The 23,197-nt window shown below is 44.2% G+C and overlaps 1 protein-coding gene across 1 annotated transcript in view; it reads left to right on the top strand.

Moving 5' to 3' along the window:
* Window positions 1-23,197, top strand: part of STK35 (serine/threonine kinase 35) — a 42,993-nt gene that overhangs the window by 6,305 nt on the left and 13,491 nt on the right. Inside the window, exon 3 of the mRNA XM_011369351.2 lies at window positions 8,849-9,598. Coding sequence (XP_011367653.1) covers window positions 8,849-9,561 — 713 coding nt within the window. The 3' untranslated portion in view covers window positions 9,562-9,598. The remainder of the gene's footprint in view (window positions 1-8,848; window positions 9,599-23,197) is intronic.

Genomic DNA, 23,197 nt, shown 5'->3' on the forward strand with positions numbered 1-23,197 from the left:
TGATGGGTTGGTGTCTATTTAACTTTTGAATACTTTTCACAAAAAGTTAAGACATCTATAATTTTTATCTCCTTGTTTCCATTGCTCAAGGACCTTGTCCTGAATGCAGCTAGAACTAAGTTTAGGATTACTGCCACTTAGAAGAAGACAGCAAGCAAGCCAGAATTCATTGTCAAACTCAAGAAATTCTAGTGCTTTCTCTAAAGCACAGACTGAGCCTAAGGACAAAAAAATATATACTACAGGACAAACTCTTAAGGCTCATGAAACCAAATAGAAATTTGGAAAAGCTGGGAGCCCAGCTTATCTCAACTTGTTAAGACACTAGCTCTACTTCAGCAATTATTTGACGTTTGCTGTACCTAAGGTACCTATAGGTAACTTGACATAGATGGGAACCTTGGCCCGTGGGGGTGGTCTTGTCTATGCACCAATGTTCAGTGTTGACTGAGCCAGGCACTGTATTAGAAAAGGCTACACAGTTTCCTGCATGAAGCATGCAGAAGACATGCCCAGGTGAGCACAGTATAAGGTCACAGGTGAGTGGTAGGTAGAGGTTCTCTCTGGGAGTGTGAGAGGCATGGGGAAGTAGAATTTAGTAAAATGAGGGGAGAATAGTGTGGGGAAGGAGACCAGGGTCTTAGCAGTGGATTGGTTGTTGGCCTGAAGACCCCCTCCCACCCCCTACTCCCTCCAGCCTGTTGAGTGCCTAGGGAAACCTTAGGCTCAGCACCTGGCCACCACTGCCCAAGGCCTCTAAAAAGCAACTGAATTCTCTGCTATAGCTGGAGGCCTCAGAGTTTAGAAATCCCCTGGGTAAAGGCAGATTGCTGAATGGTGATCTTTGGGTACCATGACAGTGACATAGACGAAAGGTGGCATTGGGGCCCTGGAAATTAATGGGATACAGTAGAACACTGGTATTGACTTGGAGTCAGGAGGTCTTAGTCCCAGTTTCACTCTGTTACTAAATTAAAACTTACTGATTGTGATGTGCCAGGTCTGTTCTAAAGGCTTTATTTATACCTGTTAACTGATTCAGCTCTCAAAACCGTATTTGGAAGTCAGAACTATAATTTATCCCTATTTTACAGGTGAGACAACTGAGGCACTGAGGTTAATGAAATTGCTCATTGTAAAACAGCTAAGCAAATAGCCAAGCCAGGATCCAAGCCCAGGCATTCTAAATTGAGTCTTGAGTTGTGCTACACTCTTGGGACAGGTAGCTTAAGTTCTGGTTCTGTTTTTCTGGGTTGTTAAATGGGCATGATCGTATTTTACACAGAAACGAATGGCTACTCTTTATTTTTAACTATATATTAATTAGTATTTGTGGCACTGCTGATCTGTATTGGTGCCTTCCCTGTGTGTCTCAGCTGCCAGGGACCCTTTATCTCCTTCTGGTCTACTCTTGAATGTCTTGGGACAACCATACAGACCTCTCCTGCTACCGACTACCTTCTATATGCATGGGGGATTTTAGATGCCAGCCCCGGGAGATAGAAACAACCTTTACTTAATTGAGAGCTTTGGTTAATTGGGGTTGCATTGGGTGGGGCTTTTTATAGTATGTAAACTCAGGGAGAGTTTAGCTTCCTAATAGAACATCAGTCTGTTTTCAACTCCAATTTGGCCTTTGATGTCCTGAGGGCCAGAAGCCCTGCTTAGTGACTCAAATTCTGGATACTTATCTCATTGTCTTTAATTTACATATCTGTATGCCCTATACTAGAACTTTCCCTGTTCTTTCTCTTTTCCAAGCCTCTCCAGCTCACAATTCTCAACTTGATTCATTCTACCCAATTATTGAGTTGCCTGCTGTGTGCCGGGTGCACTGAGGGGGATCCCAGAGACTTGGTTTCATTCCACTGCGGGCACCCAGTCTAATGGAGGAGATGGTCACAGCACGACAGATGTTATTTCACTGCTGTCTATGAGAAGTGCTCTAGGGGGAACAGCTGCCAGGAACGTGCACTGAGTTTAGGGGAGAGAAGGATGAGTTTTAAGAGTAAATCAGAAGTGATCCTGGCAAGAGGTAAGGCCTAGGTATGTGGCAAGGCCCACTGCATGTGGAGAGAGACACGAGCCAGGACTGCCGTGGGTCATTCCCCACTCTGCCTGGCTGTTGGAATTTTAACAAGATCCCTGTAATGTTCAAGTACTAATAGCTAGCTTTTCGTAGTATTTTCATATTCTCTCATTCAATTCTCTCCCCTTTAAGTTGGTGTTTTACACATGAGTAATTCATCAGGATCAAGTAGCTTGCCCAGTTTCACACCAGTAAGGGGTCAGGCTCTAGATTTACCTCTAGACGTGCTTTCCAGTTTCCATGTTCTTGACGTGCTGCCTCATGACTGTCAGACAGACCGCTGCCAGTGGCGTCCAGACACATTAACATAATTCACACCCAGTGGTTGTCTGCTCGGGTGTCCAGGTACCATGCAAGATATTCCGGTATTCCAATTAAGCGTTACAGCAGCCTTGCAAGGAGATGTCTCTTCCCAACTTATGGGAAATGAAGCAGATTCATAGTTTTAAGACATTTGCCCAGGGTCACATAACCATGTAGATGGAAGAGTGGGGATGGCATTGCCCCCAGGCCTGGCTGGCTCCTTGTCCTTTCTGCTAGACCTACAAATTCATAATGGGCCTTTTGGCCTCAGTAGGACACTATGTTGCCCTGGCAGTCACTCTAAGGGATCACAGTGACATTTGACTAATCTTAGGAAGTACTTTGAACACGTCTTGAGGTGTTGACACTGGACCCAGCCGCTTATAGTAATACAGCCCAGGGTCATTGAGACTGAGACCGGAGCTTGGTCTAGATGCTCATCTTTCCTTGAGAAAACGTGCTTCTTGTCTTCAGTAGCTTCTCAGGACTTATCTTCAGATGAGCCACTTAATTATATTAATGTACAGCTCTTAACTAATCAAAATCAGGGATATCTATAGTCAACAAAATCAAACTTGATTTCTCTAAATTTCTAATTCTTCAACATTATAATTTTTTTTTTTTACTTCACATTAAACTTGCTTATGAAATGTTTTTGGTTTTTATTTAAATTTTGTTGAAGTATAACATGGCCCTTTAAAGCTTTCAAGTGTCAATACTATAACCATTGACTGCTTTGAAACAATTAAGTCGTTTCCAACTCTTCGTTTTTTTCTTGCTGTATGGAATGCTAGTTCTGGGTGTTTGGGGTGCTTGATATGCCTTTTTTTGTAGCTGTTGATGGTAGGGTCTTAGTACTTTTCTCTGAGACTAAGTTGCTAGAGTGGGATTTTTATGTCAAATGGATTGAGCATTTTTAAGATTGTTGATACATATTGCTGAATTATCTCAGCATATTTAAGTCAAAATCATAATTCTGTACTGAAAACTGAGCCTGCGTGTCGTGTGGTTGAACTATGGGCACTAGGGACTGGATGAGCATTAAAGTCTTTGGGGGCATACCATACATAAGAGTGTGCTTAACAAGGAGCTTGGGTCAAAGTGGAAATAAAATATCTAGATGTTAAATTCTGCTGTTGGCACTAAGAGGCAATAATAGTGGAGCCTCACAGTTAAGAATCCAGGCTCTGGAGACTCTGTGGGACCTGCCCCTAACTAGCTGAGAAGCCATAGGCAAGTTATTTAATCTAAGCCTCAGTTGCCTCACCTGTGAAAAGGGATATAATTATCATCTAAGTAGCTAGAGGTTTGGAGTAAGAAAAGAGAATTGGCTAGAGTACTGTCTGAATTCTTCCTGTCCATCACAGGGGTCCAGAGATAAGTTACCAAGTTCTGTTGATTCTAAACCTCCCAGACCTCTTTCTCCCATCCCTTTCTCGCCCCCTTCCTTGCCAGCCCTTGCTTCTTTCAAAACCTCCCTTTGAGTGTCTTGGCCACCAGTCTCCCATCTCCAACTCCTCATGCCTCCAAAGGGAACATGTTTCATTCATTCTCAGACATGCTCTTTCACATATTAACATCTCTGAAGTCAGAACTCAGCTTAGTCAGTGGCATATAATGGTGTCGTCAGGAGCCCGTAGGTCTTACTTAAATGGTATATCTTAAAATCAATGACTTTATAGATTCAACAAGCAGTATATTTTGCTAAGATAGATCAAGAACTTGCTATTACTTCCTATTTCTTAGAGTTGAAGTTTAAATCCTTTTCGTCTGCCATTGTTTTCTCATGACCTGACTCCAGCTTCATCTCCAGCCTGATTTGTACCCACTTCCTACTGCATCTCTTCTGTGATTACCCCAGATTACTTGTGTCCTTCGCTGCAAGCTCACACCCCGCTGTGCTGCCTGCTCATTCTCTTCATCCTGGGAGACACATCTCAAGGGCCACACTTGCAGTAATTCTTAGCCGGCCTGTCTCTCATCCTCACCACCTTTCTCTGCTCCTCAGGCAGAACAGTACCCTATTCCTTGTTATTGTAGCTGTAGTCACTCTGCTTTAATCACTGGAAACCTTTATAATATAAGGATTCATCTCTGGTGTCTGAAAAGCACTGTGTTCTCATGAAATGTTTCAGTGGAATTGACAGCATGGAAATCTAACTTCTGGAGGTGATTTGGGAATAGGTTTACAAAATCCTAGGCATTTTGTATCCTTTTCCAGCAGGTTGCCTGCCTACCTTTCTGCAGCTAATACTGACTTACCCTTATGGCTGAGTATGCTGACTTCAAGTTTCTGGATAGAGCAGGCCACATTTTGGGGAGACTTCAAAACTTCTTATTCCCATAAGTAATGAAATCTCTTTACTGAGACACCTGCTTGGTCCTCCCCGCCCATTTTCTCTGTCTCCTCATGGGCTGTGGCCTAGGACACATTTTGAAATAGTGTATTTTGTGATCTCCTGGCTATTGGACTTGGGGGGAAGATGATAAAACCATCCCAAAGGTGGACTACCTCTGTTTAATCAAATTGCATCTTTTAGCACCCTGCAACCTGGGAGATAGCATTGTCTGGTTGAAGGACTTGGCTGTAGAGGGTCATGTCCTACCCAGCCACTCATGGCAGTGGTCTTGGGCAGGTCGCTTAACCTTTCTCTTAGTTTTCCCACCTCTAAAACAGTGGCCAGCGAGGTGAGATAGCTTACATATATTGAGCCTTTAAAATAATGCCTGGACCCCAGTGGGCGCTCAAAGATTAATTTACCTCAAATCTTTACTACCTCCAAATAACACTCACTATTCTCCCCGTCTGGGAAGCTAAAATTTTAACTCTCATCAATCTTATAGAACTTTCAGATTATACCAAACAAGGGAATTTATAAATCTTATAGTATGTAAAGTTTGTTTCTGTCAGTTTAAATCATCAAACTGCAGATTTCATTTGGGGGATTCTGCTAGTTGCCGCATGTATCTTGTTCCACTCGTACATCCTGAAACTGGGGAAATTACCACAGGCTGGCTTCAGGGACCCACTGGGCCCACTGTGTGATGGACCTGAGCTAAAACTCCATTGATCACGGACCTCCATAAGCCCCTACTATGAATGGCAAACCACAGAGAGGTTTGGAGTCTCCAGGAATTAGTGTCATTTCAGAACTAGCATTTGTAATTCCTAAAAATTTGACCCTTTTGCCTTCTCCAACTCAAAGTCACCTTGGTAAATTATAAGACTGGGACTTTGGCCGCTTAGAAGAGGGACGTTACCTGGGAGTTACAGGCAAATGTTAGTCAGTTGGCATTTATGCAGGGCCCAAAGGTACACATTCAAATGCACCTGCAGAAATTTGGGGAGGGGGTGCTTTTTAGGTGGAAAGATCATTCAAAAAAAAAAAAAGTGCTTTAGTTGTGTTTGAGTTGGAACAGCCTGCGAAGTGTAATGTGTGATCATCCACTTTCATTTTCTGATTTCAGTTTCATCTTTTGCCTAACATGTGAAAGTTTCATTCTGTGGCCTACAGCCTACAGCACCAGGATTATTGAAATCAGTGACTTCGTAGGACTCTGGTATAGTCCAGTGGGAATGATGATGTTAGTGATGGTCAGGATGTGATGCCCTCAAAGTATGTTACACTTGGCAAAATGTATTTCATGCCTATGACTTAACTCACAGTAGTATGTGGGGTACGTAGGTGTCATTCTCATTTGCCAATTACAAGACCGAGGCTCAGAGAAGTTCAGGGATTTGCCTAGAGTTCTAGGCATCTTTGCATCATATCTCAGTCTCCTCATATTTTCCTCTGAGCTAAGAAATCACCCAGTAAACCAAACCCATGGGCAGAGCTGAGGTCTAAACCCAGACTTTTTGCCTTCTGGTCTGTCCTCATCTGTTCTTTACCCTGGCCCACTTCTTAAGGGAAATGCCTCAAGTGCCACATTCCCTCCCTCCATCTTACTGTGAAGTAACTGAGAGGCCCAGATAGGCAATCTGCCTGAAGGAAAGGACTGGAACGCTGACATGCCTCTTATGTTTTTTAGAGGGCAGCTGGGGATTCCTCCGTGGAAACATATGCTGCAGTTTCTCATGAAATAAGCCCAAGGCCTTTGCCTGTGTAAAGAAGTACTTTTTATCTCTGTGACAAGTAACTTTCCCAGTTTTCCATTCTGTCAGGCTCACTGATGCTGCTGTGTCTTATTCTGAAAATGCTGCTTCCTGTCCAGTGCTTTCCTCTCAACAAACAGCCCCCTCCTTTAGCACCTCCTGAGTTTAGCTCACTTCCCCAGAGCAAGCTCTTCAATCCCGGGTCCCATCTACCCTACCCACTCACTACCTTACAATATTTTTTACCCTTATTTCTTTCCCTGGATTCTCATAACCTGGACTTACATCGTAGTCTGTTTTGCAGACTTGTTTTCTTTTCACTTCAGTTGCCATAGTTCCCAACTTTGTATATAAAATAATCATCAGTCCCCACCCTCTAATTTCCCTACTGTTTCAGTGAAAAGTTGCACTGTTTTCTGATGTGGCCTTTACAAAAGGGATTTGATGGTTTTTTAATCATTTCCTTTCTGGCTCTACCACCAGCAGACATTTCTTACTCTTCTGTTTATGGGTCTTTACTCTGGAGTCTAGATTGATCTGGGATTCAGATCACTGCTCATTTTGTAGTGTTTTGAGATAAAGAGCCTCAGCCCACTAGAGCTGATGACCTAGAAAGAGGATTATGAGATGGGAAACAACTGATTTAAAAAAAAAAAAAATGGAAAGAAACCCATCTGCCCTAAACTGGTTCTACCTGTATTACTTTGATTGTGAGTAATAGAAACAAATTATATAATTACAGGGGAAGTGAGGCCTGTCAGATCGTGGTCAGAAACCTAAGGCTTTTGCCTTGTCCATCTTCTTGCTTTAACCTAGAACTCCCAAACCACTGGCTTCAGTAGACTGTGTGCCTTGGTAATTTCAGGGCCATTTGGGTTACTGGGGTGTCCCAGATCACTGGTTCTCTTTATATTAAATGACTGATAAAAGGAACCCTCCAGGAGAGGTCGTATGAGGAGGTGCAGCTCTCGTTTTGGTAGAATGGAGGCACCATAATGGGGATCAGAACTTGTCTTCAGGCCCTGGCTCAGTCATGATGATCCCTGTGACTACCCAGGGCAGGCCCAGCCTCATCAGCTAGATAAGACATCTGTCTACTTATGCTTAGCTTCTTGGGCACTGGCAGTCATCAAATAACTTCACTTAAGGGCTTAGTGGGCCTCGAATTGCTTTGTAAAGAATATTGAGGTTTGTTTGGGAGATGCCAATTACCAGCTTTCCTGGAATGTCAAAGACTATTGGAATGATAGAGCTGGAGTTTCAAGCCAGCACAACTTGATTCCACCTTATACATTTGTTCCCAGTAGTTTTCCTGTTTATACCTCTAGTTCATTTGTTCCTTTGTTCTGTTATCCATTTCATCTCTGTCTAGAATTCCCTTTTTGCTTCTTCCTGCTGATCTACTCCCTGTCCTTTATGTAACTTAAGTCTTGTTCCTTCTGATCTTTTTAGATCTAGCAATTCCTACCTACCCTTCACTGTTCATAAAATGACCGTGATACAGATGAACAGCTTACCTTTTAGTTATCTCCTTGAAACTAAACTTTATAGAGATAGGCGTACTCACTGTGCTAGGCGTAAGATGGGCTAGGAGAAAACACTGATGAATTGGAGTGTGTCTCTGGAATAAACAATCGTAGTGCAATTCTAGATGCATTGACAAGAATCATTATACAAGTCAGGAAAGAAGGGAGGAAGGTCATTTGCCTAGCATGGAGTAACAGACATTTGACAATCTTCTCATGCTTTACCTGTCTCATCAGCCATGGGAGGTATGGGTGGTATGATTCTGCCTGTTTGGATACAGTGATGGAATACAATGGCTTTGTAGCCAAATGAGTTTGAGTCTCTTAACTCTTAAGTCTCTGTGAACCTCAGGTTCTTCATTTTATAAGATGGGACTGTTTCCTCTTACCTCCTTGGGTAGTGATAAATATTAAGTTGAATGTCAAGTGCCAGTGCAAGCACTCTGTGAGTGTACTCTTGTTGCACATGGCCATTTACAGGTGAAGAAGCAGAAACAGAAACTTGAAAAGGTGAACTAAGTTGCCTCCTGGCTATCCACTCAGTCAGCAGTAAACCAGACTTCTTACCCAGGCACTCTTAACCCTAAACCCAGGTGCTTGATGCCAGTCCCTGCAGCCTGTGTTATACCACGTCTTGTCCCTTGACTCATCCTGTGTGAGTAGAGACAGGCCAGCTTGTATAGAGTTGGCTTGTGCCAGTTGTTCTGGTCCTTTTCGATTGGAGCGATTGTCACCACTGTCGCTCTTACTTTAATACACTGCATTCCTGTAGTCTAAAGGTGGTATAAATGTGCCCATCTCACTCAAGCTCTTTCCGGTCTTCCTTTGATTTAGGAGAAAGGATCCTGGGTTATGCTGAGGAGCCCTGTTATCTCTGGTTTGTCATGGAGTTCTGTGAAGGTGGAGACCTGAATCAGTACGTCCTGTCCCGGAGGCCGGACCCAGCCACCAACAAAAGCTTCATGCTACAGCTCACGAGTGCCATTGCCTTCCTGCACAAAAACCACATCGTGCACAGGGACCTAAAGCCAGACAACATCCTTATCACTGAGCGGTCTGGCACCCCCATCCTCAAGGTGGCAGATTTTGGACTAAGCAAGGTCTGTGCTGGGCTGGCCCCCCGAGGCAAAGAGGGCAATCAAGACAACAAAAATGTGAATGTGAATAAATACTGGCTGTCCTCAGCCTGCGGCTCAGACTTCTACATGGCCCCTGAAGTCTGGGAGGGACACTACACAGCCAAGGCTGACATCTTTGCCCTGGGCATTATCATCTGGGCAATGATAGAAAGAATCACTTTCATTGACTCTGAGACCAAGAAGGAGCTCCTGGGGACCTATATCAAACAGGGGACTGAGATCGTCCCTGTTGGTGAGGCGCTGCTAGAAAACCCAAAGATGGAGTTGCACATCCCCCAGAAACGCAGGACTTCCATGTCTGAGGGGATCAAGCAGCTCTTGAAAGATATGTTAGCTGCTAACCCACAGGACCGGCCTGATGCCTTTGAACTTGAAACCAGAATGGACCAGGTCACATGTGCTGCTTAAAATTCAGGGCAAAGCATCTTGGGTGTTTTTAAACTAGGTGAGTGTACTCTTTTTGTTGTGCATGTGCTCTTCCTGGACTGGATGTTTCACTCTGGGCCCTGGGGTGGGCCCTGTAGTTGGGGGAAACACAAAGTTGAAGAGAACTAAATGCTTGTTATCAAAGATGCCCCCCTACACCAAGTCTCCATGAGATACGCGGGATTATTTGAGTACAAGTTGGAAAGTCTGGAGTTTTTTGAGTGGAGTTGCATTTGAGCTGAGTCTTTTAAGTTTTTTAGAAACACTCTTTCTCATCAATAAATGCTTACTATAGAAAATGTGCAAAAGAGGTATGGTACAGACAGATTTTTTTCAGAGAATATATGCTGTCTCTGTATCCCTCCTACTCGCACATCCAGTTCTACGTAGTTTAGATCTTGCTGTAGTTAAGTACAATTTTGTTTCCTGCTCCTTCATTCAGCACTAAAGAGCGTTTCCCCATGTCATACTTTGAAAGTGTGGCTTTCGACAATTGACGTTTCATTATGTGTGCCATAATATAGCCATTTTCCTACTTTAGATATTGGAAGATCCATTTTTAGATATTGTAAAGAGTTCACGAGTGAATATTCTTATCTGGAAGTCTTGCTTATTTAACAGATTTCTCATGTACCGTGCTAGGCTCTGGGATAACAATGGTAAGCAAAATCAGAAACTCACCCCATCCTCATGAATTCTGCAGCTTAGTCGGGGAGAGAAACAATTTGTATTTATCATAGTTGCTTTAAGACGAGGTATTAAGGGGAACTGACCCTTCAGAGGTTGGTGCCCAGAGGCAAGAGTAGGTAGGGAATTGGGTCAAAGGGGAGCGTTCTAGGTAGGACTGGCCTCTGCAAAGGACCTGAAGCCAGAGGGACCCTAGAGCATTTGAGAGACTCTACCAGTTTGAGTTAGTGAAGAATGTAGACGTGTAATCAGGAAACACAGTGACCTACCAGTAGGGTGTGGATGGAGCTGAGGTAGGAAATCCAAAAGTGTACCAGGAACAACAGATTCAGCTGGACCAGAGACTAGGTGTGAGCAAGGGAAATAGGATCAGAAATTAGGTGAAACCTAGGACCCTGGAGTTTGACCTTGGCTTAACAGGCTTGGAGCCATCTGCAGACCAGAGCAGAACAATATAGCATTAAGAATTTAAGCATGTGCAAGTTGAATTGAACATGCTTAAACTGGAGACTGGGACACCTTCAGGGCAGAGAATTGGCGAGACAACTTGCCAGATATGGAAGTAGAAGAAAGTAATAGATATGGGAGGTTAATGGGAGTAGACACAAATGCTAGCTAATATATTGGTCAGATTTGAATTCTTTTGCTTGTTTTGGGGGAAGGGAAAAGAAAAGAACATTGACCACCATATTTGCTTGGTATTTTCACATGTGTCATTTTGTTTCACTTTTGAAGCCTTGTAAAGAAAGGGTTAAGTTGCTTACCCAATATCCTACTAATTTAAGGGCAGGTATATCTTACTCATGCCCCTCCTCCACCCCCTTTTTTCTTAACATCAATATGGCAAACTGGAAATAAGGTAGGTACTCTTATTGCTGAAGCCTTGAGATGAGGTGATGGGGATGGCGCTGATCTCAATGGCCACAAACAAGGAAGGAGCCTCAGCACATCGGGCACAAGGCCCTCCTTCACCTGGGTGGGTTCTTAGTCCCCACCTTTCTTTTCGTCACCCTTAGATTTCTAGTTGGAGTTGGTTAATATTGAGTTAAGCCTAGTTATAGCTGTAGTGTTCACAGTGAATTTATTTCTGGTGAGTTACCAAGTTTAATTCTTCCATTCCATAAACATTGATTGAGTACCTTCCAGGTGCCAGATCAGTTTGTCCTACTGCTCAACGAGTAAGAGAATAGTGTTCCTTAAAGCTAGGTTTGGCTAATACCACGTTAGAGCCCCTCAAAAGGGTTGGCTAGACAGTGTTTTAATTGTTTTTCATGCTGTCATTTCCCATTTCCATCTCATCTTTTCCACTTTTAAAAAACCTCTTAGAATTCAAGTTTGCTCTGGAGTAGGAAGAAGGTTGTCATTGAAAGAAGGACCTGAATTTGGGTTAGGATTATGGAGTTGTCACAACTAATTGAGATCACAGCTTGCATTTGGACATCCACAATTGGGATTTGTGCCGTTTTGCAGGGCAAAGTTTTAGTGAAATAGGAATGATCCTGCAGGAGAACTAGATGGCCTTGAGATGAGAAAAGATTAGGAACATAGTTACTGAAAAGTGTCCCAGGCCCTGACAGCCAATGAAGACAATACAGTACTTGGTCTTTTGCTGCCTATTTAACCATAGCCTATCCTGCCCTGTCCTAGCTGGGCACTTAGAATTATGGGCCTGGGTCCAAGTCTATGTTATCAGGAGCTGAGTCATATGTCTAAACAGTTTTCAAATCACCTTTATGCATGAGCTCTCTGCCTAGTTAGAGAATCAGAGGCTTGAATTGGGAGATACTGAGTCCAAACACTCTTCCCTCCCACTAAGTTTTCTAGACAGAGAAGCTGATTCCATATATTCATTCAACATATTTATTGGGAAACTATTTGTCAGGGACTATTTCAGACACAAGATACATTGGTGAACAAAACAGACAAAAATTCTTGCAGTTGTGGAGACATTCTATTAGAGAGGCAAACATTGGCAGTATGTTAGAAAGTGCTCTGGGGGGCAATGTAGAGCAGGATAAGGGAGATCAGTGTTGGGAGGTCGGGGGTGGAGGTGTACTTTTAAGTGGAAGAGATCAGGGTGGGTCTCCTTGAGACAGTGACATTTGAGCAAAGCTTATAAGGAGTTGGAGTGAATCATGAAGATTTCTGGAGAAAGAGCATCCCAGTCAGAGGGAACAGCCAGCATAAAGGCGTGAAGGCTATATAAAGTGAGCAGGGACGAGAGGTAACTAGGAGTCAACTAGAGTAGGCCTTACAGGCCATTGTAAGGATTTGGGCTTTTATTCTTGGGTAAGATGGAAAGTCATTGGTGTGTTTTCAGCTATGTGTGATATCTGACCTTTTGAAAGGGTCACTGTGACTTCTGTGCTGAAACTAAATTACAGGGGCCAAGTAAGAGGATCAAATGGGGAGGCTACTGTAATAACCCAGGTGAGAGAAAATAGTGGCTTTGAACAATGGAGTAAGGGAGGTGACTATTGAATTTAGGGTGAATTTTGAAGTCAGCAATCAGCTATGAGAAGTCAGCAATAAGCTATGAGATATATGCCATGACATTTCTCAATGAGGATTGACCATTGGATTTAGTAACTGGGAAGTCCTTAGTGCTCGTGAGCAATTTGGTGACACGTAACGGGGGAAAACCCTTAACTACAGTAGTTTTGAGAGGGAATGAAAGAATTGGAAACAGTGAGAGAACAGACCAATGATTCTTAGTTTTTGGCCTGAAGACCCTGTTACACTCTTAAAGCCAAGGACTCGAGAGAGCTTTTGTTTTAGGTTTTACCTATGAATATTTGCGGTATTAGAAATTAAAACAAATATTATAAATATTCCTTTCAGATGAATAAATAACAAATTGGTTACATGTTAACATAAACATCATGATTTATGAAAAATAACTATTTTCAAAAACTATTTTGTGAGTAGAATGACACTGTTTTGTATTTTTGCAAATCTTTTTAATATCTGCCTTAATAGTCAGCCAGATTCTCATATTTGCTTCTGCATTATAACCTGGTGCCATGGAACTCCTGGAAAACTCCACTGCACACTTAGAATGAAACTGAAAAAGGTAAATAATGTCCTAGTGTTATTGGCTTCATGGACTCTCAAACTCCAAACCACGCTTTGAGAACCAGTGGTATAGATGACTGTTCCTGAGGAATTTTACTGGGAAGGAAAGCCGAGAAGTAGGGGGCAGCTGGAGACCTGGAAAGAAGGGAGTTATTCAAGGTCCTAAAGGAAAGGACAGAGCTTGAGTGTCCTGATTCCTAGCTAGAGTACCTATTAGATCTGTTGTCGTGGCTTCAAATATGGTTGCACATAGAAAACACACTTGTCCCCAGCACCAGCGTGATAAAGAAATGCCTCAGTCATCTAGGTTTGTAGATTTCAGAGTATTGTTTAAATCAGGGCTAAACTGTTTTAATGTCTTGCAACAATGAATGGAAAAGCACATGGGGTTCCTCTAAAAGCAGTATTGCCTAGTGGACTGTCTAGGATTGAGTCCCGTTTCTGTGGTTTACTGGCTATGTGACCTCAGGCAAGTTATTTTACCTCTCTGGGTTTTATTAACCCATAGAATAGAGTGGATCATATTTATCTTATTGAGTTTTATTATCCGTAAAATGGAGTAGATCGTATTTATCTTACTGAGGTTGTAAAGTATCACAAGAGGTTGCAAAAAGTGCCCTATATAAACTGTCTAAATGAAATGTGAAATGGTAGAATTTTTAGATACACACTTTGGCTTGAGGTATTGTCTTTTGTTTTTTTCTGAAGACAGTGATCTTTAGTAGTGGCCTTGCTTCTGATGATTACCAAATAGCTTTTTTTAAACAAAGCTGTACTCGCAGCAACTGTCCAATTACTTGTCCCAGAAAAATTACCTATTTTTAAAGATTACTCAATCGATTCTATCTTGCCCTTATTTTTGTCACTTTTTGAAGATATTTAATAATCCCTAATGGTTTCTGCCAGCCAGCCACAGACTTACCCAAAGTGGGAAGCCAGCCAAACTGATGTTCCAGGTGCCACCGCCCACATGTTACCAGGGAGGGTGTTGTGGGATGAGGGAATCTGCATTCATGGCCAAGTTTACTGTCTAATACACAAACCTCGGTTACTAAGGCCTTTTGAAGCCAGGGCCCTTGAATGACGTTTATTTGGAGCAGACAGCTCAAGCCTGCTGAAGGAAATCAGATGTTGGTGTGACCTGAGGGGTCATAGAAAAGATTCTTTCTTTCATATGCAATTTTGGTAGCTGCCGAACCCCGAAGAAGTGAAGCCTAATTTCTTTTTGAAGTAATAAATAGTATCTTGATCCTTGGCCTTGGTCTAAAGATGGGGCTCTGGTCTAACAAGCTGGGTTACCTGGATTGTCCTCTTGACCTGGGCTTTGGATTTTGTTTCTGTTTTACAAGATCTAATTTACCCAAACTCTGTGATTGGGTCCCTAATGGTATTCTGGGGATTCACAAGCTTTTTCAGCTCATCTAACAGGCGGTAGCACGTTTGCTCACATTGAAGCTGTAGGAGCCAATTTGGCTGGAATTATACCTCAAACTGTCATATTATAGGTGTCAAGTTAATCAGAAGTGATACTAAAAACTAAAAATGGAAAATAAATGCTTAACTAATGTGGTTTGTTTTAAACAGCAAGTCTTCAAAACAGAGTCCCTCAGGGGTAGATTTAAAAGGGATTTTAGATGAAAAATTGGGAATACAGAACTAGATAGGTCTCTAGGTCCTTTCTCTGTTGAGTGTGACTTCCTGGCCCAGCTGTCAGGATGGCCATGAACTAACCCAGAAGCACCTAAGATGTGCCCTTCCCTCACAAGACTGCCCTCCCTAAGAGAAGTGGCAAGATGAGATTTAGCCTCGGGCTATGAAACCTCCAACTGGAGCTTCACCTTGTGAGTGTGGCAGGCCAAGGGGTTAGGCTTGGAAGGAGGGTGACAGTGCATAAGATGACCAAAGGTGATAATGAATAGTCATCCCTGGGCTAAGTGCTTTATGACTATTATTTCATTCGCTTCTTTTTGAATAACTTCCTGAAGGGCAAAGCTCAGATCTGAACCCAGCTCTAAGCCCATGACTACCCAATATGGCATATTACCTCACTGAATCATCTTTAAACTGAATTCAACAAACTGAGCACCAAGTAGATTGAATTTCCTGCTCTCCCAGTACCATGCATTCTGAGACAAGTAACACGGATGGGAGGCATTGGCACTAAGTAGGTTTCTAATCGGAGGTCATTTCTTCTACTCAGCTCAGTGTGCTGGTGAACAGCTAGATAGGCCAAAGGAAAGTGTAAGCAAGGAAGGTTTCATGGAGAAGGCATAAGTGCTGAAAGGACCAAAGTCAGAGGGTCGATTCTTACACTCCAGAGGCTTGTCCCACTTAGTCTCTGGTGGAGCCTTGAACTGCCTAAAGGGAGGGTAGGAGGAGGGGAACACCACCCTTACCCTGAAGTGGATGATTAGATTCCTAAAGAATAGAGATTTTACTTAAAGTAGAGAGATCATTGGGGGAGGAGTGTATTTAGCCAGTGATTACTAATTTGACTCATGTAGACCTGGAACTTCCGAGCCTCTTTTGAGTCCTTGTTTGTAAAATGGAAATCCAGCCTTGCTTTATTGTCTCACTAGATTTCCTAGAGCTGTGCATGAGTGGAGGGGTCACGGGTAAACATCTAGAGGGTTTGCGTCTCTTCTCCTGGAACTGAGAGCTCAGCCTTCACTGTGAAGACCTGGGAGCCCTAAGAACTAGCATACAAGGAGACGTCTCCTGGGGCCTGGTCTGTCTACTGGTGTTTTCTGGGAGTTCCCTCAGGTGGGAAAGGCCAATGTTTGTAGAGCCAGTCAGTTACCCCAGGCTGCTTTTGTCCCCGTTGTTGCCATCCCTTGTCTGCTCCTGCTGTATCAGTGGGAGGGGAGGGAGGAAGCTGAGCTGTGAGCTCTCCGTTATGTAATGGTGCTGGTGTCCCCCAGGGATAATCTGTCCCTTAAAGCTCTGCAGGACATCAAAGGATCTGTGAAGGGACACGTCTGCCCCAAGGCTGTTGCTGCTCACATTCTCCAGCTCCTTGGCATCCGTGGCTCCTCCTGGCCTCCCTTTCGGCAAATCAAAATAACTCTGGTAATCATCCATCTGTGGGCAAAGCTGCCTGATGGTTGCGGTCCTTCCAACTCCCATTTCCTCTTACCCCAGGGACACACAGATAATCCTCACCAACAATAACAGCTCCTGGTTATAAAAACCTGCTTTGAGAGGCCTCCTGACTTGTGTGGGGCAAAGACCCTGCCCTTATAGCTCTAGCCTGAATTAAGTACTTTCCATATGTTACTATCATGCAGCATCTGCATAACTGTTGTGTTATCTGCCATCATTCTGCAGATTGAGGAAGCTGAGAATCACTTTCCTAAGATTTTGAGAGTCAGGATTTGAAACAAGGTATCTGACTGGAAATTCCACTGTTCCATTCTGCCTCCTACAATTTCTTTAAAAGCTTTCGATGGGTTTATATTTTGAGACAGAGGGTGGTTCCCCTCCAAATAGCACCATACACATGACCCCTTAGGTATTAGTGGGCAGTGCTGCCTGGGGGTGTCCTTCAGAGTCTGACAACTGACCTGAGCATTGGTATACTGCAGTAAGGCCTACCATCTGCTCCTCCAGGTGAGGTCACCTGTGAGTGGATTACTCTTGTGTCACACTGATACAGCATGAACATAGGCAAATGAGGTGTGGCTGGGATAACTAAGGATCGGGCAACAGTAGGCAGAAGCCACATAAGCAGGCAGACATCAGAATTATCAAAAGATTGGAAAGTGGGAGAGCCAAAACATAGCCCCCACGTAATGGCATCCAGGCACTAAGGGAGTGCTGACAGAACGGTCGGTGGCATCTGTACAAGGAAAGGACTCTGATGTGACCCAAAGGCACCCTCTTGTCTCTGCTCCCCAGTACCTTAGCAAAAGGCAGTTCCAAGTGAACTTAAGTTGAGCATTTGAGGTTGATGAGGACCCAGAGCAAAATGGTAGGGGTTGCTGGGCTTTTCCCGACAACCTTAGTTCATTTATTGGATCTTGACTAAAGCAGGGGATTTCATCATTTGCGCCTGTCATGATGTTTGTTGGCTGCCTGCAGCCCTGTGGAAAAATTCTGGAGCCAAGGTGGATTTGGTGAGCAAGAGCCCTCCTGGTATAAGGCAGGCACTTGCCCAGTGGTGTGTTGATAGCAAAGACCCCTGTCTTCTAGGAGCTCAGCTTAGCAGTGAAGATAAGACATGGACACTTCATTGTGGTAGGTGGGAGAGAGTAAAGAGAAAGCTTCCTGGGGGAGGTGGTGCTTTGGGCTGGTTCTTAAAGGTAGGTTTAGGGGTACCTTGTCAGCCAGGTGATAAGTGAGGCAGTCACATCTCACAGTTTGTCAGAAACTCTCCTTGTCATGCTGAGGGTTTTGGGGGTACAGGACTCGGCTGACGATGGGAAAGGGTATTGTTTTAGTAGTGAAAGTCTCAGCCTGAGATGCATTCTAGGCTCAGGACCTAGGGAGACGGCCCAAGGTTCATTCTTGATAACCTAGGGCAGCAGCTGACAAGCTCCTAGCCCCTCGTTTCATTTCCACAAGCGAGTCCTCGGGGGTATTACAAAATGAGAGGAAATGGAGACCTCCTGCAGCATTTCTAGGATTCAGAGGCATGGCAGACCTTAAAACTGCCAGCCAAGTTTAAAATAAATCAATACCGTAAAATACTGTGATGAATTTCCCAACTTAAAGGAATTTCACTTTCTGTTAGAGGTACCAGGGGAAAGCTATAACTCAGTCTGCATCATACACAGGTCAGAATTCTGTATTTTGTTTCTTTATAAAGGAAAGTGACGTCTAGGGACTCGGGAAGAATGGATTAGAGCTATCCAGACATACCATAGGGCATAGTGAAGATGATGAAAATGCTTCTCTTTCCCCCATGGCAAAAAGAGTTGGATGTGGGGTCTGGGCATTTATTCTTATGAATGGTAATCTTGATTTTTTTGTAATTCCGAGGCATGGTACTGTCAAAAGAATGGAAGGCAGATAGGCTTTGGTATTTCATATTGGATTTTAGCATTGACCATCTGTTCCAGTGGGAAAGTCACAGACATGATGTGAGCCAGTTGACTCATTCTGCATTTACTTCCATCCTTTTGGGAAAAGGAACCCCTAAAATATCATGTACAGCACCCTCTTGTTTTTTCCTTTCTGCTTTTTTCAGACATGTCTAAGACATGTCCTCCCAGAAGGCTCCAGTCTAGAGCAAATCTAAGGCATGGACTGAAGTGTGGTGCTGTCAGATCTTGGCAGAATGCATGAGCCTTTCCAGCACAGCCCAGCCTTGTACCAGACACAAGAGAACTGAAAGTCGCAAGTAAAGACTCATTTGTTGTTAGTAACCAGATTGCATGCTTGGATTTGTCGAAAGTTTGGAAGGAACCCTTGGTTTGCATGGGGCAGCAGAAATGAGCATGAGCCTACCACACCCCAGACAAAAAACAGGGTGACTTTTACCTTAAAAAAATTACTTGGGAGTTTAGGCCAGTTGCCTAAACTGAAATGCAGATGTCACCACCGATGTGATTCAGAGATCCTCCTCCCTCGCCTGTCCAGAGCATCTCAGGGCATGAGTACCAACCAGGTGTTGCACAGAGAGCTTTTGGAGAGCAGTCACTGCAGCCCGGTGGTTTCTACTTAAAAGTCAAGCTTCTGTCCTGTGAACTTGATGTCGACAAGCTGTTGCCATGCTCCTCCTCACTAGCCCCCCGCCCCCCCCCCCCGGCAACACACAGTGTCAGTGACAAAGCTAGTACCAATGGTTCTCAAAGTGTGGTCCCCAGACTGACAGCATCCCCTGAGAACTTGTTAGAAATGCATTATTTCTGGCCCCACCTCAGACCTACATACAGAATTGGAAACCGGGCGGGCATGGGGAACTGTTCAACAAGCCTCCAGTGATGCTGCTACACACACTGGTGTGAGAACTGGCAAAGAGGGTATAGGCACCATCCGCCACCTTATCTGTTAAACACACAGCCCACTGCCTTGCCTCTTACCCCTTTGCCCTAAAAAGCTTAGATCTAGGCCTAAGAGCTAGGAGGGCCTGCCAGGTTCAAAACCAGGCTCTGCTTCTATGATTACTTAGCACTGGGACTTTGGGTGGGTCTTGGTTTCCTCATCCAGAAAACCATGGTACCTAAAGGACCACTTTTGGCCCCTGTCCCCTACTCCCTCATCCCTGGCAAGTTCACAGTACCACAGTGGATGTGGTTCTAGGACTGGGGACTCCTGGCTCTTGCCTAGTTCTTCCCTTAGTGCATGTGTCTTGAGGATGAGGTGAGGCCCTGTGGCCACTGGCTCCTAGAAAAAGGAGAAGGAGAAAAGCAATTGAACTTCTCCATGGACATCCCTGGACCTGGGACAGTGGGCTTCTGAGTGATAGCAGCAGTGAGCCTCTTCGGATGCTCTCAGGCGAATACCATCGGGAATTGCAGGTCCCTGCGAGGTCTTTATGGTAGGACAGTAGATCCTCCTTAGAGAAAGGGTAATTTGCAAGGCAGTGAGGCATAGAGAATGGGGAAGCAATGAGATGCACGGGGTAGGGCTTAAGTCTCCACATGGAGTCTTAGACATGGCTTTGAACTTGACTAGAAAACTTCATTTGTTCATTTCAGTGGCCTATATTGAGTCATGAGATGAAGATAGCCCCTGACCTCAGTCCGTGTTAACCTTAGGCATCTCTCTGAGCCTTGGAGTCCTCATTGATCAAACTGGATTTCTAACACTTACCCACAGGTTTTTTATGAGGAATCAGTGGAAAATGTAAAGCTAGCCTAAGCTTGCAGTGGATACTCCACAGCTGTTGAGTCCTGCAGTCCTTTCATACAAGTTCCTTGGCCATGCTGGTAACAGAACTAGAAATAGTATTTCAATATGTGCAGGTTCATGTGCTTTCCACCTCATCCTCGCCACACACCCCCCACAGGGGCCCATATATTTTATCAATTGCCTTTGTATATTCCAGGCACTGTGGTCAGTGCTTATAGTAGTACATCAGTGAAACACCAGACGTGAGCCCCACCCTTGAGGCACTTGTATCTCAATTCACATGTCATACAGGAAAACTACAGATACGGTTTCAGGTGTGTGTGGACGAAGGAAATAAAAAATAGACCTACCCAAGACAGAGAAAGTCTTTCTGAGGAGGCAACACAAACTAAGACCTGAAGGATGAGGCATCTGCCCAGCAAGGAACTGGCAGGAGTGAGGTAGACAGGAACCCGATTGCGCCAAGCTTTGTAGATCATGATAAATCTTTGAACCGTGGCTTCGCCCATCCAGTTGACATGTTTACAAGGTCACTCTAGCTCTGTGGCCAGTAGGATTGAAGAGAGACAAGCACGGAAGCCAGGAGCCCAGTTAGGAAGCTGCAGTTTTCCAGGTTGGGGTGGATGGTAACAACAGATGGCCGAGGGGTGAATTCAGGGTATGTCTTGGAGATTTCTGAAGGGCCTCCAGGTAGACTGAATTAGGGAAGCGAAGAAAGGGGTGGCTCAAGGATAACTCCATCATCTGGCTTGAGTCACTGGGCAGTGGGGCAGAGCCATTTAAGAGACAGTGAACACAGCAGGAGGAGACGAATTTTAGGGAGTGAGGAATGCACAAATGTACCTTGGTTGTGGGATATAAACCCATCCTCTCTCTAGGTTATTTGTAAGTTGCAAGTGATTGAATCTTCTAGGAAGACTGCTGAGTCCCGAATTTGGGGCTGAACATAGGGCACTACTTACCTTCATGGGCACAGAGTGACCTTAGACCCAGGGGTGTGTTTACAGCCTTCATTTGATAGCTGAGTCTTGCTGTGTTTTGTTCTTTGTAATCAGCGTCTCATTAGGTGACTGATGTGTCTAGCTCTTGTCTTCATTTGCATATGCACTCTGCTATAATTTTGTCTCAAGAACATAGCATTTATTGTTTTGGTATTTACTTTTGCTGAAAACCTGTGTAGTGTCCTGTCACATGGACAGGCTGGTGTTTCTGCCAAAGAGCTTTCTAGCACCAGCATCTCACTCTTCGTTCTTTGGGTTTTTTGTTTTTGTTTTTGTTTTTAATTGTTATGTAACATCGGGACCATGATTGCTGGCTATACAGTTGATTTTGAGAGCCACTTTAATTTGCAAATTGGGAAATACTTTCTATTTTAGGTTAAGTAAAGGAGCACAGGGGAAGAGGGTGGAGGGAGAAGTCCTGGTCTCAGTTGCCTTCAGGTTTCTAAGTGCACGTACCAGGAGCACAGGGCTGGCCCTCCGGCCGTAACTTGACATCCAGCTAGTGGAGTCAGTTCTTCAGCTATCCTTTCAGCCCTCGGTTTGAATTCTACATAGGGCATTAGGTGGTAGCTGGTCCCACCTGCCTGTTCACTACATCTCCTTTCCTGGAACCTAGAAAAGTCTAGGTCTTTTTTGCACTGATTTAGCAAATGCTTACTGAGAGCTTCCGCAGCTTGCTATTAGTCTTGTATTCACTCTTACTTGCTTCTGGATAGGAACAGGCCTGGTGTAGCCTGGAGCCTTTATCATCATAAGACACTTGGGGGTGGGGGAACTCCTTTTCTCTCTCACCTGAAGTTACTGAGTACATGCTCTTTGCCAGACTTCATACTTTCCACCGTGTTTATTATTTTGCTAAATCCTCATGTGTGTCCTGGATATGGTGTGTCTCCCCACTCCCACTCCAGAGAGGAAGTGATTTGCCCCATTTGCCATGTGGCTAGGGCTCTAGTGCCATGATCTTTTCCATAAGCTTCCAAGAACAGGTCACATTAGCAAGTCTAGTATCTTATGTAGTGGCCCTGGACTGTCGCAGTGATCCTAGGAGCTCAGAGGGGAGAGTGTGTGCTCTTTGTTGAATAAATAAGTAGTGGCAACATGTAGGACATGTGGCTTAAGATGACCCTTGAAGAAAGGAGAGCAGATGAGGAGATTCTGTAAGCAGAGACAGCGTGATCAAAGGCAGACACTGGGACTTTTTGGGAAGAACAGATCTTTGAGTCGGTTTCCACAGAGGCCGAAGTGGGAGAGCACAGTTGCACTAAGTTGCCAAGAGCCTTGAATGTCAGCCTGAGAAGGTGAACTTCATCCTGTCAAAAAGGTGGAGATGGCTGGGTGAAGGTTTACAAGGCTGTTTTTGGCAGATGAGTTGGTCACAGTGAAGACAGATAGGGGAGGGAGATGAGATGCCACACCTCACAGTACCAGTCTTCAGAAGCTGTGAGACTGCACAGGCACCTTCCTGAGCATGTGAAGTGAGAAAAGGGAGCTGACGTAGGGAAGTAGAAACCCTGTGCTTCCATATTGGTGCAAAGACATTAAGAGACTTGCTTTTGAATCTGATATGCTAATAACCCTAGGTTTGAATCACAGCTCTACCACTTACTAGCTGGATGACTTTGGGCCAGTCACCTAACTTTTGGGCCCCCATCTCCTTGTCTGTTAAATGATGCTCACTATACACTGTTGTGAAGACTCAAGGTACAAGAATTATAAAGGCTCCAGTACAATTCCTAGTATACAGTAAGAGTTCAATAATGGTGGCTCTGTGTGTTACCCCTGTCCTGTTTGTTTTTGCCAAACCCTCATAAGCTAACCCTTCGTTTTCACTTCATTTCTCATGAACAATTTGACGTGCCCTTTTCCCTAAGAGAACCCCAAACCCCTTAGCAGTGCCCGCAGTGAGTTCCCCTCGGCATAGGGGGCCTCGGGCTGGTCACTGTAACCATATGGTCTCCTTTTGCCCAGACCACTCTGGGCATGACCTCATTTGAGTCTTTTATAACCACAAATTGTCCTGGCCCCATATGGAAGAGCGACCTCTCTCTTCCCTTTAGTTA

This window comes from Pteropus vampyrus, unplaced genomic scaffold, assembly GCF_000151845.1.
Source record: "Pteropus vampyrus isolate Shadow unplaced genomic scaffold, Pvam_2.0 Scaffold7, whole genome shotgun sequence".
Lineage (NCBI taxonomy): Eukaryota > Metazoa > Chordata > Mammalia > Chiroptera > Pteropodidae > Pteropus > Pteropus vampyrus.